At 42.3% G+C, this 16933-nt stretch overlaps 1 protein-coding gene across 1 annotated transcript; it reads left to right on the forward strand.

The window, feature by feature from the left end:
• The first annotated feature begins 99 nt into the window (after positions 1-99).
• On the forward strand, positions 100-14171 carry nup37 (nucleoporin 37). Its single transcript, XM_044020674.1, has 10 exons — positions 100-177; positions 1014-1211; positions 1302-1423; positions 4937-5009; positions 5256-5350; positions 11302-11392; positions 12389-12570; positions 12657-12707; positions 13789-13882; positions 13968-14171. Exons 2-10 carry the CDS (start codon positions 1056-1058, stop codon positions 14079-14081), a joined length of 978 nt encoding a protein of 325 aa, XP_043876609.1. The 5' UTR covers positions 100-177; positions 1014-1055; the 3' UTR covers positions 14082-14171.
• The last annotated feature ends 2762 nt before the right edge of the window (positions 14172-16933 follow it).

Here is a 16933-nt window from a genome sequence, read left to right on the forward strand (position 1 = left end):
AGTCACATGTTTTTAACGAAACCACTGCGCGAGTTTACGTTTTTTTTACATTTCTCTATCTACGTCTCCCCCTCGTCTCTGTGCTCAATGGTATAGTCCATGACGCATGCGGAAGAAGGTTGAAAATATCCCGAAGGCGCGCACTCTTGATTCATCGAAATAGTCGAAATAAATCTGGTAAAGTATAACATTCAGAGCTGTATTCTGGTGTGGAGCATAACCGAATTAATCGGAGTTATCCCATTGCTTGGCATTGCGTTGTTAGCTTGCTTTTTTACTCGTGTCTGAGCCAGCTGTTTGCCACTGTACTCGTTATGCTACATTTAAGGATTGTGTACACGTATATACACTGACTGGTTTGGGAAACACACCATGCACGAGTTGTTAGTTTATTGGTAATTTCGGCGTGTGGAAAACGATTTCACATAGCTCTGAAGTTAACGTCACTGTTTTCTTCCAGGAGCCACGTTAGCTATGTACTCAAAGTAGTGTTGAAGAAATGTAAAATTAAATTCCAAATAGCAGTGTAAGTAATTTTACATTTCTTCAACAACATCAAACATCAAATACTATTTTATGTTTGCCGAATTAAAGGATTAACAATAAAGTTAGTAGAAAATACCGTAAAGGTGTTCTAACATTATTGTATGCTTTTCAACATCTAAAATATGTGTTTAAGTGAATGAGATCTGGCCTGGTGGGCATTTTCTTTTTTTTAAATTTTGATTTGGTCGAGAATAGATTATTACAAAAAGCGTTCATTTCACTCACACCATTGGTAGTGAATATGGGGGAAATCACTGTTATGTATATTGATATAACTAGTCAAATCAAAATACTATACATCTGTTATTGTTACATGGTAGATACATTAATCTTAAAATGGAAGAATAACTAGCTGTATAATACACCGTTTATTTTGCGTTAGTTCACAGTATATTAATTAATATGTTACTGTTTACTGCAAGACACTAAATAACCGTTCTGTCCTCTTCTATTCCGATGTTACACAGTTAAAGAACTGAACTGAAGGAGCCCGTACCTCGGCACACATCATGCAGGAGGACACGAGCCGCAGCCCCAGCTACACGGTAGCATGTGAGGACTACGTTCATGTGGTGGAGTTCAGTCCTTTCACCTCGGGAAGTCCTGCCTCTCTCCTGGCCTATGGTGGAAACCAGTATGTGGTGGTGGGCGCCTGCATCTTCCAGGTGAGAAACGCAGCTTCAAACAACACAGGTTATCTGGTTAACAGTGCGTTCCTGCTTTTATTATAAATATGCAAACACTTCTTCACACAGGAGGAGGATGTGGAGATTGAGGGAGTTGAATTCAACGTCCTCCGAGCTTTCCACCATGACTTACGCGTCGATGCTCTGGCCTGGAGTCCAGAATCACGGCTGGACAGGATACCCACGATCAGGTACTACTGCTTCGGTCGCACTATTGGGTTAAAGAATTGTACAACTTATATTTTCCTCAAAAAGTCATACTTTTGAGCTGACTGTTTTAAATTCTTGCTTGCTGATGGATTTAAATGATAAAGGCACTTTTTTTTTTACAATTGCAACACAGTATCACAACGACAAGCCTTAAATAGACAAAAAGTAAGTGATACAATGCAAAATTTACAAATTTGGACACAGAGGCAGCAGAAAATCGAAAGTTTTTTATTCAGTCCAACATGAATACTGATAAATAGAAGCCATTGGAGGGTTACTACAGATGGGAGGAAAGTATATTTGAATATTAATTCTTCAGTCTATGTGTATACACAGCTACCAGCTACGCCCCTCGCTACTCTGCAGTCCAAACATTTGTCAAAACACTTCTATTGAGTATTTATTTCAAATATATTCAAATGCAAATTATAACATCGGCAATACAATAAAAAACACCCCAGACTTGAGCGCTCCCACCGTGTTCCACCGATGATTTCTTACCTAGACGTATAATTTTTTCTTCTTTGTAACTCCTAACATTCATCCCTTTGTTACTGCTATAAATCTTAAACTTGGGCTTTTTTTAAATTTTCCTGTCATCCTTGGCTTTATCCACCCCCCTCTCCTAAGACATGGTTTTAGAGACTGCTACTTGTCCTCTTTGACTAGTAAAAGACAGCCTTGTTTTAGCATTAATGTGCTGACTGTGTTCTTTTCTCAGTTAATTCTGTTCTGGATCTTTGGAAAAGGTTCCTTTTTTAGAATCTCATCGTTACAAAAGTCAGCGTTGGAGACCTCCACGAAGAGCCCCGTGAGAAACCGTTAGTGCAGCCATGACTTTAATGAAATCTCTTAAGTAACAAATTGACTACTGACACTTTCACTTAACTCTGACAACATTTTCCGCTCCTGTCACAAAACTGCTGTAAGCAGTGATCTGCTGGAAAATTGAGGCGTAAGCATATTTCGGCGCGACTAGATGGAACTCTATTTGCATATTTTGTAGTCTGAATTGACTATTGAATGGAAATGACACAATTTAAGGACATCTACTGTCTTTCCTGACTTTGTTACCCCACAGGAAAAAGCTCACTAGGTGTTTATGCTGCTTCACACACACACCAAAGTCAAGTGCGAAATGACACTGTTATGTACAATGTCATTAGGGCGCCGTAAAAGGATTAGAAAAATCCTGCAGCCGTACTTCACTTCCACATCAGAAACCTGACATTCACGCCTTTCCATGCAGCAGGGGATTTATTGGCAAACATTTGCCTTGTGACCGGCGCTTCAAGGCAGTCGTGGCACAGCAGCCGCGCTGTGTGAAAGTGGCCATCACTGTCACACGCTTGCAGCTGCCAGGTCGTGTTGCCAAGTTGTTTCAGGTGGCCTTGGACAGGAGGGAAGTAGCCTAACCCTAGATTGTTCGAAAGCAAGAGTTTCCTTTTAATTGGAGCAGTGGATGGGAAGGTTTCCGTCGTCTCTCCGGTTGGTGTTTAGGCTTTCTGTAATTGAAAAGGAAAGGCAACGATAATTCCTAGCCTTCTGTGGTTTACTCCACAGGGCCCTCGAGCCAGCCCTGTGACGTGCGCACATGTTATTGCGCTGATGGCTGCCCGCTCAGGTTCCATCCCTCCCTTCGATCTGCATGTAATCGTGCCTTCCAGGAAAAGTACAGCGTTCTCACAGGCCTGCCTTGAGCAGGGGCCCAGAGAGAGTGAGAGACAAGGGGAGGAAAAGGGGAGGGGGGGGATCAAGCTATTGAGCTACCACTGACCACCGCAGCAGCATGAAATGCGAACAAATCACAGGGCTGTGCACAACGTGCAGAAGTATTTATCAGACAAAGCCAAATCAGCAACTTGTATGGTTTATGGCTGCGACTTCGTACACTTAGCGCAGAGCCAATTTTTTTTAAGGCTCTTATAAAGATGAAAAAAAGTATTGATGGTCTGCTAAAAACATTTATTGCTAATAGACCGGAAGATAAATGCACATCTTATTGTTGCCTCAGAAATGGAGTCTGAATTTACATTTCTGCCAAGAATAAAGCAGAAGAATTTGGGTTTTGTTGACCAATGGTAATCCGGTCTAGGATCCCCTTAAAGGTTGATTATATGATTTCCAACTGCATTATGAGTAAAACTGTCAAACTAAAACATCCTTCAGTAAATGATTTGTAACTTCAACGGATCTAAAGCCCCAGTTTTGCATCCTGCTCGCTGGAATAGTATCACGTGACATGCAGTATTATTAATTATGTATCATAGTAAAATCTGCTGTCTCATGACTGATGGCAAAGGCAGATTTAAGAACATAAGCTATGAAAGAGTGAAGAGCTGTTGCAAATAGAAAACACGATATCATCTGCATAGAGTTTGAGTTTTCTCCAAACTTGAGCAAAAGATACTTATTTAAAATCTGATAAAGTGATGTGTTTTGGTTGTATTTGGTTATAAATGATTATTTCAGTTGACCTGTCACCTGACAAACACGATGGTGAGGTGTTTGTAGCCATTTTAATTATGATAAAATAGACCTGCCTCTCAGAATCCTCTTTATTTATGTTTTACTAGTTGCTGTAAGTAGCTGCGGGTATTTCCTAGATATCTTTATGAAGATATTTTGAAAACAGGCCTTCAAGAGTCATGTGTTGAACAATTAAGGAAAATATCCTCAGTTTTGTGTTTGATTGTCGTGGGGAAGGACACATTTTTGTCTCTTTCTGTGCAGGAAAAAACTAAAATATCAGCCATTGAAATCCAGTAGTTTCCCCTTCTAAATGTCATTTTTATTTTATTACGCAGGATTGTTGGCGATCATTCTAGAAAATGACTGACATTAAACTTAAACAAGCAACAAAAAAAACAAAAATCAAAATAGACAGAATGTGTTCCATGCTGTACTCCAAAGCACAACAGTAATTTGTGGGGTTAGAAGGTCCTAATATAATCTAATCTACTGTTGCAGTGAAACCCCGGAGCACATTAAGGGTGTTTATAGTGACTCCTTGCCAAATCCATCTGTGCCTGCGACTGAAAATGTGTGAACCGCTGCCTGTTTATTCTGGTGATATGTGTGTGTTTTTCTTGTCATAAGTGAGTTAGTGTAATTGTGTGAATAATTGCAGGCACTGGTGTGTGTACTACGACTGATTAGAGGGGGGAAAAAAGTCCTCTCCGCCCCGGCGCTGCGCGGCTTTTCTGACCAGGGAGACGTATACGCGAATGGCGTGAGGGATCCTGTTTTTCCCCCGTGTTTATTTTAGCGTGCAATTAGAATCTCCGCGGCGCATTTGCACTGAACGCCGCCCAATTTCTACCGCACACACACCGACACCCTCGCCCCCACAAGTGTCAGTGTAGGCGGTTGCAGGTGTGTCCGTAGTGCGAGATGTCATCTGTCATTGACGCTGTCCGCTCCCGACTCTGTTTGGATGTGCTTTCTTTGTTTGTTTTCACATCCTCTCTTTTCCTGTCCCCTCCCCTTTGCAGACTGTGCACTGCGGCGGCTGACAGAAAGCTGCGCCTGCTGACATCTGATCTTCAGGATAGGCATGAAATCAAGGTAGTGCAACATCTGGAGCACATTGGCCAGAATGCTGCTTGTCAGCTGGCTTCAAACTTCTTTTTTTTTTCTACTTAGCAGCACTGACATTTGGTACTTAGTGGTACAGGAAATGTACCGAGAGAGTGTGTGAACACGCTTGGTGGAAACTCCTCGCTTTTATAGATCGGGTTTATTGATCAGGTGTTGGCTTTTTTATTTGTATTAACATGTTGTTGTTTTTTTTCCCCCTCTGCTGTTGCCTAGGTGATGGAGGGGCACACCAGTTACATTAACCATTTGGTGTTCGATCCCATAGAGGGGAAACAAATTGCTTCCGTCAGCGATGACCACACTTGCAGGTCCAAACCTCTCTCTCTCTCTCTCTGTGTGTGTGTGTGTGTGTGTGTGCACTTCTAATTTTCAGCTCTGTTCTCTGTTAATGGTGCAGAAAGTCTTGTCTGTGTTTCCACAGTGAAACTCGATGCTAAGCACAACATGCGCCGGTGTGACTTGTGCGTAAGCACAGTGCTGCTTTATAGCTTTTCTAGTTAATTGGTTAAACGTGGAAATCCAATTAGCCGCGGAGCGATTTTTTTCCCCTATGAAAGGGGGACCAATACGTCCCTAAACTTTCCTTTTCAATTAATGCCAGAGGAGGGGAAAAAGTGTGTCAGTAGTTAGGGTCACTGATGGGACAAACCACACACACACACACACACACACACACACACTCACACTCTCTTTATCAGGAGGCTTCTCCTCTTTATTAGGTACACCTCCTGCTGCTGTACCTCATCTGCTTCGATCATCTTCCAATCCAACTTTATTTTTACAGTAAACCACATTAAAAACAGCAACAGCTGAAACAAAGTCATAAAAATAAAACAAATAAAACATTAAAACATAAGACCTAATAGACCTACTGTAGTGTAGAACAAACAATATAACAATAAAACACAGTAGCAAGGATAAAAAAACACAAACATGTCATCGAAAACCAGTCTGATCATTCTAGGGCTGCTCGATTATGGTAAAAAATAATAATCAGGATTATTGCAAACGATTAGTCATTGATTTGAATTTGAAACAAATTGATTTCAAAAAAGTGGTTTTGAACCTTTTGAAATTTTGAATAAACCTTTTGAATTCACCTTAAAATAATTATAAATTATTGTTTATTGTATTTACTCACGCTGCTGGGGAGTCCACTGAATACCTGAATGTGTTCTAGCGGGACAGGAAATCAGATACCGTTACAACATTAAAAGCATCATTTTCAGAACAAAAGCCCCCGTTTTGGAATAATCGTTTTGTTCAGATTATTTTTTATCGTTTTGGACCTTAATCATAATTGAATCACAAAGTTTCGATTATAATCCTCTTCTTCATCTTAACTCAAGCAAGTCCAGTCACTCACAGCTAATTATGCTCACTAGATGTTTTCTCTTTTATGGAGCTTGAAATATCACAGTAGTTCAGCAGCTTTATGAATAACTCAAGCCAACAATCAAGTCACTCAATGCCGACGGCAGACTATGCGATCTTTAGATCTGCGACTCCTACACCAAGGAAACAACTACTTGATTCATCTGGAAATGTGATGAAGAACTTCGACCTATGGATGGCAGGTTTACACCTCTCAGTGTACAGCCTGTGGAGAATTAGTTGAAGAAGATTCTGTATATAGCAGTGATTCCCAAAAAGTAGGTGGCTGGAACAAAAGAAGAAGAAGACCTTTGAACTGAAGGAGAATAGGAGGACATTTGGTTGGAGAACTTTAATCTACGAACAGAAGTTTCTTTCCTGCAGAGGGCAGCATTGCACTTTTCAGTGTACAGCCTCCTGGAAATTATTATTAGAAGGAGGAAAATCATCGACAGATTTCCGATTATGAAAAATAAAAGTCGTTTGCAGCCCCAGTCACTGCTTTGCTCGTTGCCCCTGATCCGTGCCACATCAGGTCATCTGAGATCACACGGGAGAGAGCGAGCCTCCGTCGTCCTCGCTCCCCATCCACTCTCCTCTCGCCCTCCCTCCTCTGACCGGCCAGAGAAAACAGGAGTGTGCTCCATCTGCTGAATGATTTAAATTCTGTCATGTTGGGAAAATATGGGACGCGGGAGGAAGACGGAGGGATAGATCAAGTGAACAGGAGACGACCTTCCAGCCGGCCCACACAAACCGAGGCGCGATATAAGACGATGGAAACGGTTCCTGCAGAAAGAGAGGGGAAGTGTATGTCTGAGTGCATGCGCAGAATCATGACCTCTCCATCACTCTGTTGCACTTGGCAGCCGTGCCTCTGCTATAAGTTTGCTTTAGCTTTGTCATCACTGTCCCCTGCAGTTGTGGGAACGCGGCTGTTGCCAGTGCGCAACTCGACGCCGCAGCACCTCGGCGGGGAGCCCGAGTCCACTTCCTCTGGGAAGTTTACATATGTCTCCTATAGTCTAAACAGCTCATGGAATCACTATGGATGGAGGTGTAGTGTGTGTGTGGGGGGGGGAAAATGTGCCACCTAGAGATCACAAGGGCACACTGCCAGGCCACTGGGGGATTTGGGGTTGACTGAGTTCACGGATGAACCCGGGACAACTCACACCTGCTGTGCCGCTGCATTTTATCTACGGTTTAGAGTGCTTTGTTCTGTTCTCAGTGATAATCCTTTTTGTCTTGGTCTTTTATCTTGTGTAAGGGAAACAAATTCCAACAGCTTGATATCTCATCCCAGTGTCCAACCCATCTCATAACCTCTGTATTAATCACCAAAGAGCAAGAGGTTTCATTTGGGTCACATTATTAATGAAGGGACTGCGTCTCTGCTTAAATCACCCATTTTCTATGGCCAGTGAATCTAAAATAACCTTCTGAGCATAATGTAAATCAATCGATAATCAATTCACCTGTCAATTGTTTTCTCGATGAATTGGTTGTAGTTATTTTGTCCACAAAGTGCCACTTTTAAGAAGCTGATCATTATTTAAAAATACACTCAAATCAGAATGAAAATATGAATAACTATACTCTAATGCGATGAACCATTTCCAGTCTTTACAGCACGTATGGATCACTTTTTCTTTTCCAAGTCCTTTGTTGAAAGTGTGAATTTAAATTTGAAAAAAATTGAATAATCAATTGTTGAATAATCTTTTTTTTCAAATTTAAATTCACACTTTCAACAAAGGAATAATTAATAAGGATAATTAAAAAGTTCTCGGAGTGTTCAGCTTTTTTAATGTTAATGTCGCCCAGTTTCTTTGTTCCATATAACTTTTCTCATTAACTACATCTACATTTTTGGGATTTGGGCAACACTGATCTACATTTTCTGACATTTTGAGGACAAAACAAGTACTCGATTAATCATTACTTGCAGCTTTAGTTGTTACCGATGCTGGAATGGGAACTTGTGTGGAACGGCCAGTAGGAGGCGACCTTTCTGCCTCTCACGTGAGTGTAAAAGAGGTTTATTTTAGATTAACTAATTAATAATGCCTCAAATAACTTACCCACCCCAACTTTTTTGCAATTTAGCCTCAAACCTTTGGCTGTTTTTACTTTAAGCTTCTGTTTCAATCATTAATCCATTGTTTTTTAGCTTGATTCTGTTGCAATTATTTAAAATTTTAAATTTTAAATTGGAGGAGCTACTCGACTGTTTTCCTTCACACCCCTCAGATTTCATAAGGGCTTCCCTGAACTCACCGGGTGTACAGGGGGAAACCGGCTCATCCAAAGAACATATAACATGGTTTTCAATAACCATTTCGACGGTCAAAAGTGCAAAAGATAATGTTAGTGTTTCAAATCTAAATTAAATCTTCAGCAGGTCCATGCTGATGCCGATATTGTGCTCTTCAACTCGGTTGACCCTGCCAAGAACTGGGATGGGATTATATTGTTCTCTCCCTCCAGGGAGTCACCTTCAGTTATTTATTTATTTTTGCTCTCTACAATAAATCAGATCACACGGCGCTAACGGCCCTTTTTTCTGCAGTTATGGGAAACACTGACAAACCTTTTCTCACTTTGATAACACAATACAGGACTCGGGTTGCCCTTTTCAACTCTGTCTGTACGTGGAAGCGTGCGGTGTTATTGCCCTGGTGTAGTGTTATTCAATTAGACGGGTGTTTTATCGGAGGCGGTCGTGCGTGTTTTTTCGCGTCTCATGTCTTTCACCTCGTTCTACAGAGGTTATGTTTTCTCGGGGAGCCGGTGCTCTCCATTTGAAGGGCAGCGTGGTTGACCACAGTTTGGCCGTTGGTGGTGTAGCGTGCAATTGAGCTCCGCTTGGCTAGTAGACTTAAAGAATAGGGGTTTAGTCGTTGTTTTCCTGGTGTGGTCTGGGGGTTTTTCCTTTTTTTTTTTTTTTTTTTCTTAAATCTTCCCTCCCCCGTATTCTCTGCCTCTCCATGGTGGAGTCTCTGGGCTTCTTTCCTTTGCCCATGTGCAGACTCAGCCAAAGTTTCGACATGGCTCTGTCCTGCTGCAGGGGAGAGGAGGCAGGAAAAGTTGAGTGTTTACTGAGGTCTTCATCTGAGACGGGGCATATCCTCCCCTACACCGCACCAGTGAGGACATCAATCTCTCCAACAACACACTTGACATTTAGATGGTCTTTGGAGGTACTTTTTGGGCTTTATTAGATGATGTCTTCTACATGACCTCATCAGTCAGCGCCTTCCCATGCTTCACAAGCGTTTGCTTCATATTCCCAGAAACACTTGCAGCCTCCCACCCCGGTGCCCCTGCCCCCCTACCCTACTTTTCTTCTTCTAGTTCAGAGATCATTCAGATGTGGTTAACCAAAGATCCAGGTCTCAGGGACCGCAGTTCTCTTCGTCCAAGTGATTCATTACATCCGTAGTGTTTCTCAGCTGCTTTTGCTATCATAAGTCTTACTTAACTGCAGAATTGGCGATTATTTTAATGAAGATTGGTCCTAATCCGCACACAAGCTTTGATTCATGCCTGGCATAGGCTCGCAAGGCCTCTCCCTTTCATTTGCATATGGCAGGATGTCGTTCAACTTCTCTCGGCCGCGCTTCCTCAGCTGACGTGTGTTCTGCTGCCCTCGCTCTACTCCACAGAAGGTGAATGGCAGCGGGCCGCCCACAGTGAAACATTTGCTGTAATGTGAGTGGAGCGTAACGCCGACTCAGGCGAGGGCGATGTTTCTCCCCCTCCGCCCCCACTATCATAGCTCAGTGTAATGTGAGGCTGGCGTTTTCCCTGTAAGAGGAGTCTAGCATAAGTCTGTCTGTCTTCACAGCTCAGGGCCCAGATCCGAGAAAATGGCCCGCTTTCCCTGGAAAAGCACGATGACCCTGTACATCACTTGTGCGCACAACCGGCAGCAGTTAGATAAATTAAGAGCAAACATGGACTTGGATGAAAACAAGTCGTTCATCATTGCCCACAGTGTGCACCATAAAAGCCTGGTAGTCGTGTTTCTTGTACTGAACCACAAATTTGGGGAAAAGTTAAGCTTGAATTCAGCAGAACAACCCAGCTCCTTGTTTTTAGAAAGAATATATTGGCGTACAGTAACGAAGACATTATGAGCTTATATGCATCAAGGTCATGACACAGAATGTGTGACATTAGGCCTTTTAGGACAAAGAACAGTGATGTTTCGGAATGAATGAAACCTTGCAGAGGTCTTGCGGGGGTTCAAGGTCCCATGCTATCTTTAGACTCTCTTGTTAATTAATTGGATTTTTGGCAAAGAGCAGTTTCCCATATCAAGTAGAATTAGTGCCCTAACATTACTAATTAGAGCTGATTTAAAGCCCCGTGTTTGTTTCGCCCTTGCAGTAATGAGACCATTTTTGCAGTGAATTCTCACAGCCCCACTCAGTTCCCACCAAACTGTGCAAGTCTAAAGATATTTCCAATGAAACACTCAAAGTAAAGTTCAATAATGTTTAAAAGTCTGAGCTTTGTTGTTTTATGTCTGTGATCATTAGCATTTGGACTGAAGTGGTTAACTCAGATTTCACTAATAACATTAATTAAGGTCGTACTCCAGGTTTAAGAGTCAGAGTCGTACTAATTATACCAATACACTAAATACTTGACACTTTAATCTGATTTTTCAAACCATATTTTCTGGTTGTTTTCCAATAAAGTGATATAATTGTACTGCATGGCCATTATGGGCTCGCTAAAATAACAAACCTAATGGTGGCCTAAGACTGTTTTAGATTGTTGTTGTTGTTTCTTTTTGTTGTTTTTTAATCTGCCATCTCCTCAGCTGTGCTGTGTTTCATCTGTGTTATTTTTAAAAGTTAATTTATCTGTGCAGGGTGTGGGACCTGGATGGAAATGAAAGCAGTACTTTCAGACTTCGCTCTCCTGGAGTCAGCGTGTGCTGGCACCCAGAGGAAGCATGTAAGGTAGGAGAGGTTTGTTTTTAGATACACAGTCGTGTCGGGACTCTTGTGTTTAGTCGTTACTAGTTGTCCTGCCTAAAGCTAGGATTTGTAATTTGTTTCTCAGAAAACTTTTACCTAATTTTTTTCACTGGAAACCAGGCTCCCATTGGACTATACCAGCTAATGCTTAATGATTTTGAATAAGTATCTAATTGCGGTTGAATAACTGCAACATTTTGAACGTGAACGTTATCGTGGAAAAAGTAAGCAGAAGCACTCACTCATTGACACATTTTTCGACAATTCTACAGCTATAAAATCAAAATAAATCCTGGCGGCCTGATTATGATGGTCATAAGAGGGTTAAAGAAGTTCTAAATCAAATGTGAAGTACAATCTAATTTTCCCACAGACTTCCTTTCAAACAGACTTCTTTTTGGAGCCAGTGGAGTTGCCCCCTGGTGGCTATTCATTAACTTTTTTACTTCTGCATTGGCATCTTTTGGGAGCACTGTAAGAATGTGTCCACTTTTTTGTGGACTCATGTATTGTAGCCTGCTACTGCTAGCTTCATCAGACTCATCAATCCTAGCTTAAGTAAATATTCAGTGCTGAAATGGAACTGTGGCTGTGAAATTACTTCTTAAAGGTGTGCAGAAAGAAGAAAACATTTATAGCTGAAGGTGGGGGTGAAGATTCTTGTACCGGAGAAGACGAGGCCAAACGGCAAAAAAAGTTTAAATGGGGCATGATGGTGGTGAAAAGATCCAAAAAAAAAAGTGTAGATGCAGGCAGCAGTTTCAGACACTCCTCCACTCTCAGAATTCTACATGTAATACTAATGAATACTTACTTTGCAGCAATGCCTTTGTTGGTGTTGCAATGTGCTGATGATTTTCCTTTCTCTACTATTACATATTGGGACAGGCTCCAGTCGCTGGATATTAAAAAAAAAGATGGATGAATAGAAATATCATGTTTAATAACTGGCTCAGGTAATGTTTTTCTACTCTCCAGTTAATGGTGGCAGAGAAGAAGGGGACAATCCGTTTCTACGACCTGGTCACCCAGCAGGCCATTCTGTCGCTGGAGTGTGGCCAGTCGCCGCTCATGTCGGCCGACTGGTGCCTCACCAACACCATCAAAGTCGGTGCTGTGGCAGGCAACGACTGGCTCATCTGGGACATAACTCGCTCCAGGTGAGTCGAGTGAATGTTATTGATGCGGCTGCTCGGCGTGCTGGCACGAGATGAAGTCTCAAAACCATGTGCTCATTATTTTGCAGTTACCCACAAGAAAAGAGACCAGCACACATTGATAAAGCACGGTCGTTCAAGTAAGGAAATGTTTTCATCATTTCGTGGTTTTCATCAATTTCCACTAAGAATATCTATCATTTAGGCAAGAAGTGAACTGATATGACCTACCTCCTAAGAGTCTCTTAGAGTAGCTAATGTTACAGGCATGTATGTATTTTAAAGATGGTTTGTTTTTTTTGGGCCCCCACCTTTAATAATAATTTAAGGAAGTTTAGGTTTTATTTTTCAAAATAGAAGTGAACTGAACTGACCTTCCTACTTGGAGAACGTAAGGAAAGAAATAAGCTGCTGTCAGTGAAATATTTCAGTTAAAATACATGTCAAAAAGCTCTTTATTCTGACAGCTGTCACCGTTCCAGAGTATTTTATCAGTTCCATGGATCTCTCAGTAGTAGAAGTAAATCTAATACAATCTAATACTTGCTAATAAAAAATGTATTATCAGCATGTGTAAATGTTTATCTAAGGAGCGATAAACAGATATGTGGTGTACCACTAGGAACCATTTTAGGCCCTATTCTTTTCTGTATTTGCATGCTGTTTCCTTTGTAATCTCCGTAGCTATGCTGATGACAAACGGCTGTATATTGCTGTATTTTCTAGAACAAAATAAAGTTTCTTACAAAACCACCAATTTTCTTATTAGGCTAAGAGCATTCATGAGGCGATGTAGGGAGGACAGACGGGAAGGCTAATTGGGTAATGGTATTTAGCCGAATGTTGGCTAGAAGGCAACCTCACTGACGGCACCTTTACCCACTGACTGTGTCTGTCTATTTGTTTGTCTGTTTGTTACTCAGATAACTGTCCCACAGTTAACTTGATGGGCTTCACAACTTGGCAGGTGACTTACTGTACAAAGGGCACGAGTGTTTGCTCTGCCATTTGGCAGTGTTTGGAAAGCAAATGCAAGAGATGTCTCTAGAAGAGCTGCTTCCCCCCTTGTCTTTTTGTTATGTAATAGTTACAGTGACCATTTAAACACACCAAAAATGCCCACACAAATAAACAAAACAGGCACATATCGCTCAGTGCTGCACACTAGTTAAATGTATTCACAGAAACGGATGACATTCAAACGAACGTTCCTCTCCTCAGGTGGTCGCGAGCCAATGAAAACCTCTTTGCCACCACTGGATGTCAAGGCAAAATCAGCAGTCAGTTACTCATCCACCATCTTGGCCACCCGCAGGTTGGTGTCTTCGTCCAGATCATTCTGTCTTCAATGGTCTCCTTTTCTTGTCCACTTCTCATAACGTGTACTGATCTTCTTACAGCCGGTGATGATCGGATCGGCCACGGTAGGGTCGGGCCTCAGCTGGCACCGGGCACTACCGCTTTGTGTTATCGGTGGCGACAGGAAACTTTGCTTTTGGATGACCGAGATGTAGACGTCCTGTGCAGCACCTTCCATGGTGGATACATCGGTCCTCTGTTTCTACTCTAGTAAATAATGAATAAAAAAAAATATTTTTTGAGTATATCCTGAGTTTTTTTGGGACTTGTGTGCTTAAAGCATTGTTGTTGTTGTTGCTTTTTTCAATTTCTGACTACCCCTTCAGGTCAGCTACAGATAAACAGCAGCAGGATGGAGTGATCTCTGCGAAGGGCTCGTTTTTTCTTTTCTCTGAAGAGTGAGTTACATCAGTTTGTCTGTTATGTACTGCCAAGAGAGCTGTAGTTCACAGGAATGCGTCGAGGCATCAGTGCCAAATCTCCACTTCACCAATCAACATGACCATCTTACTACAGGTGCTCCCTCCCTCACTCCCTCTCTCTCTCTGTTTTTCACTTTTCTCACTGTGCCAGACTGACTGAAGTATATATCTTTATATGGGTTGTTCCACCTGCTGTGCATTGAAGGTTTTTCAGGGAGGAAGAGCCAGGAGGTCCAGCTGTTCCACAGAGCTGATGTTGAGGTGGAGCAGGGTTGTAAGAAAAAGGAACAATAATAGAATTAATTCATAGGAAAGCTATTTTCAGGTCACATTAGAACAGAGGTTAGTGAGGCTTGCAAGGAGAGACGCTCTATAAATCACTGATTAAGAGGAGTCCAGAGATGATTTTTATTCAAATCAATTATAATTTAAGTGCTATAAAAATGTTATATTTCCTAGGAAGGAGAACTAAGTCGTTAGCCGTTTGATTTTTGCTCCCCCACATGATCCTCTGTGGTAATTCTAGCCATTTTCAGACGTGAACTGAAAATGTCTGGAAGATTGCTCAGGAATTTTGTTTACATGTAATGATCTCAGCGGGGCAGGGTAGGGTGGACTTGGTCAGACACGTTCACAACAGCAGGAGAGAGTCCGGAACGTCCAGGTGAAGAGTTGAGCTTTGGTCAAGCATGCAGGAGACAGGATGCTCACCCACGCTCGCGTCTTCCTGTGCATGATTGGAAGCTTTTCCTGCCTTCTCTCGCTCAGACATTATTTGGAAATTTGAAAGCGGGATCTTGCAGGGAAAAGTATGACAAGGTGACCCAGCAGACCATTCCGTTACTGTTCCCTGAATTAGAGATTCCCAGACCGGCCGTTGTAGGTTATGAGACGGTGTCCTGATTTAAAGATTTTTATATCATCTGTCCATGTAAAGAGTTTTAGCCTGGGTCAAGCATCAGGTTGGTCACTCATTTGCTCGCTCCTGTGTATTATCTGGAAAAGTTCTGAGAAATGTCCAGTAAGGTTATAGCAACAAAGGAAATGCTATGAGATCTTTAAAGTCCTTTGGGATAACCTGGGTCCTGGGTTTGGGAATCCCCGACTTACCTGGCTGAATCATTATCAATGCTCAACAAACCGAACATGGAAGACGAGGGGTTATTTGGCAGCAACGTGCAATACCCTCCGCTAAGACAAGGACTCATTGTGCTAACACAGGAAAACCCATGTGAAAAACCACCATCTCCACTTTCACTCGTTTGCCAGCTGAGCTGCAGAGGGCACTCTGTTGAATTAACGCGATCATGAATCACTTGAGGTGACAGCTGATCACTTGTTTCCACAGACACATTTTAATCTTAAAGAGGGTGTATAGCTCTGGATAAATGTGCATTCATGGTCTCTCACAGAGATGTTTATTGTACATGTTTTAATGTATGTTTCTGGGGTGAAACACAAGTTTTATTGTGCAACGGTGCCTGATTGGTGCGGAGTGTGGACCGTAGAGACTTCCACTTTTTCTGACCCGTGGACAAGAAAGAATTGAGGGTGGTGCAGTGACTTGTATTGTTGCCTCCCATACTGACCAGGGGCCGGGTTCTCCAAAGATGTGCAGATTATGGATTATAGGTGTGATTGTGTCTTTTCTCTGTATGTAGACCCTCTGATGGACTTGCGGTGTGTCCAGAGTGTCCAGCTCCCGTGACGACCCTAATCTGGAGGACAAAAACTGAATGGATGGATTTCTTTGAACGGGGCACAAGGCAGAGTCGACCCAGGTTCATGACCTGTTTGGAAAAAGGGCTTTTCTGCATGTTCCCCCTCATATGAGTTTTCTCCTGGTTGTCCAGTTTCCTCCCACAGTCCAAAAGCGGTTAATTGAACACTCTGAATTGCCCTTATTTTGTCTGTCTCTGTTTTTTGGCCCTGCGAGAGACTGGCAACCTGTCCAGGGAGTACCTTCTGGGATTGGCTGCAGTGACCGTGACCCTCATGTGGATGATAAAGTAGTGGACAAAGGATGGATGGGAGGATCACTTTGACCTCCACGTAGCGCAGCGTGGCCTCTGCTCTCTCCTGGAAAACATCTGCTTCAGGTAGACAGTGCTGGTGGACTTAATACAGGAGATGCCGGTGTCTGCCATTTTCATCTGTGCACACTCTGTGTTCTCCGAGGGTAAAATAAAAGCTGCCAGTGAAATTGCTCACCGAGCCAGTTTCCTCTGTGAGCTGCGTCATGGCTCTCAGCAGCATCTCAAATCCCCCTGTGACTCAAGGACACCATCTGGTGGTGGAAGAGCAGAACTGCCATTAAGATTTTAATCCATTTTTTTGTCTGTGATCTATCTCGGGCATCTACAAAAGACACGCCTTTCCTGGAAGCACTTTCCTTTGATACTCAAATGAAACTTTTGTGCTTCACAAGCAGTTTGATCTCTCATGATGCTGTGTGTGTGTGTGGACTAATAAACTGTGAAGCGGATGAAACAGAAGATCAGGCTGTCTTAAAAAATCCTCACTAACTTTGCTCCTAATCTCCCCCCTCAGATAATTCTCCAGCAGTCTTTGCCAACTCTAAGCTC

This window comes from Solea senegalensis, linkage group LG3 (genome assembly GCF_019176455.1).
Source record: "Solea senegalensis isolate Sse05_10M linkage group LG3, IFAPA_SoseM_1, whole genome shotgun sequence".
Lineage (NCBI taxonomy): Eukaryota > Metazoa > Chordata > Actinopteri > Pleuronectiformes > Soleidae > Solea > Solea senegalensis.

Excerpts from the sequence above, each read along its gene's own strand:
- nup37 (XM_044020674.1), top strand. The coding sequence starts at position 1,056 with ATGCAGGAGGACACGAGCCGCAGCCCCAGCTACACGGTAGCATGTGAG. Across the intron at positions 1,212-1,301 it reads TGGGCGCCTGCATCTTCCAG|GAGGAGGATGTGGAGATTGA; the intron begins GTGAGAAACGCA and ends TTCTTCACACAG. Across the intron at positions 12,708-13,788 it reads GATAAAGCACGGTCGTTCAA|GTGGTCGCGAGCCAATGAAA; the intron begins GTAAGGAAATGT and ends TCCTCTCCTCAG.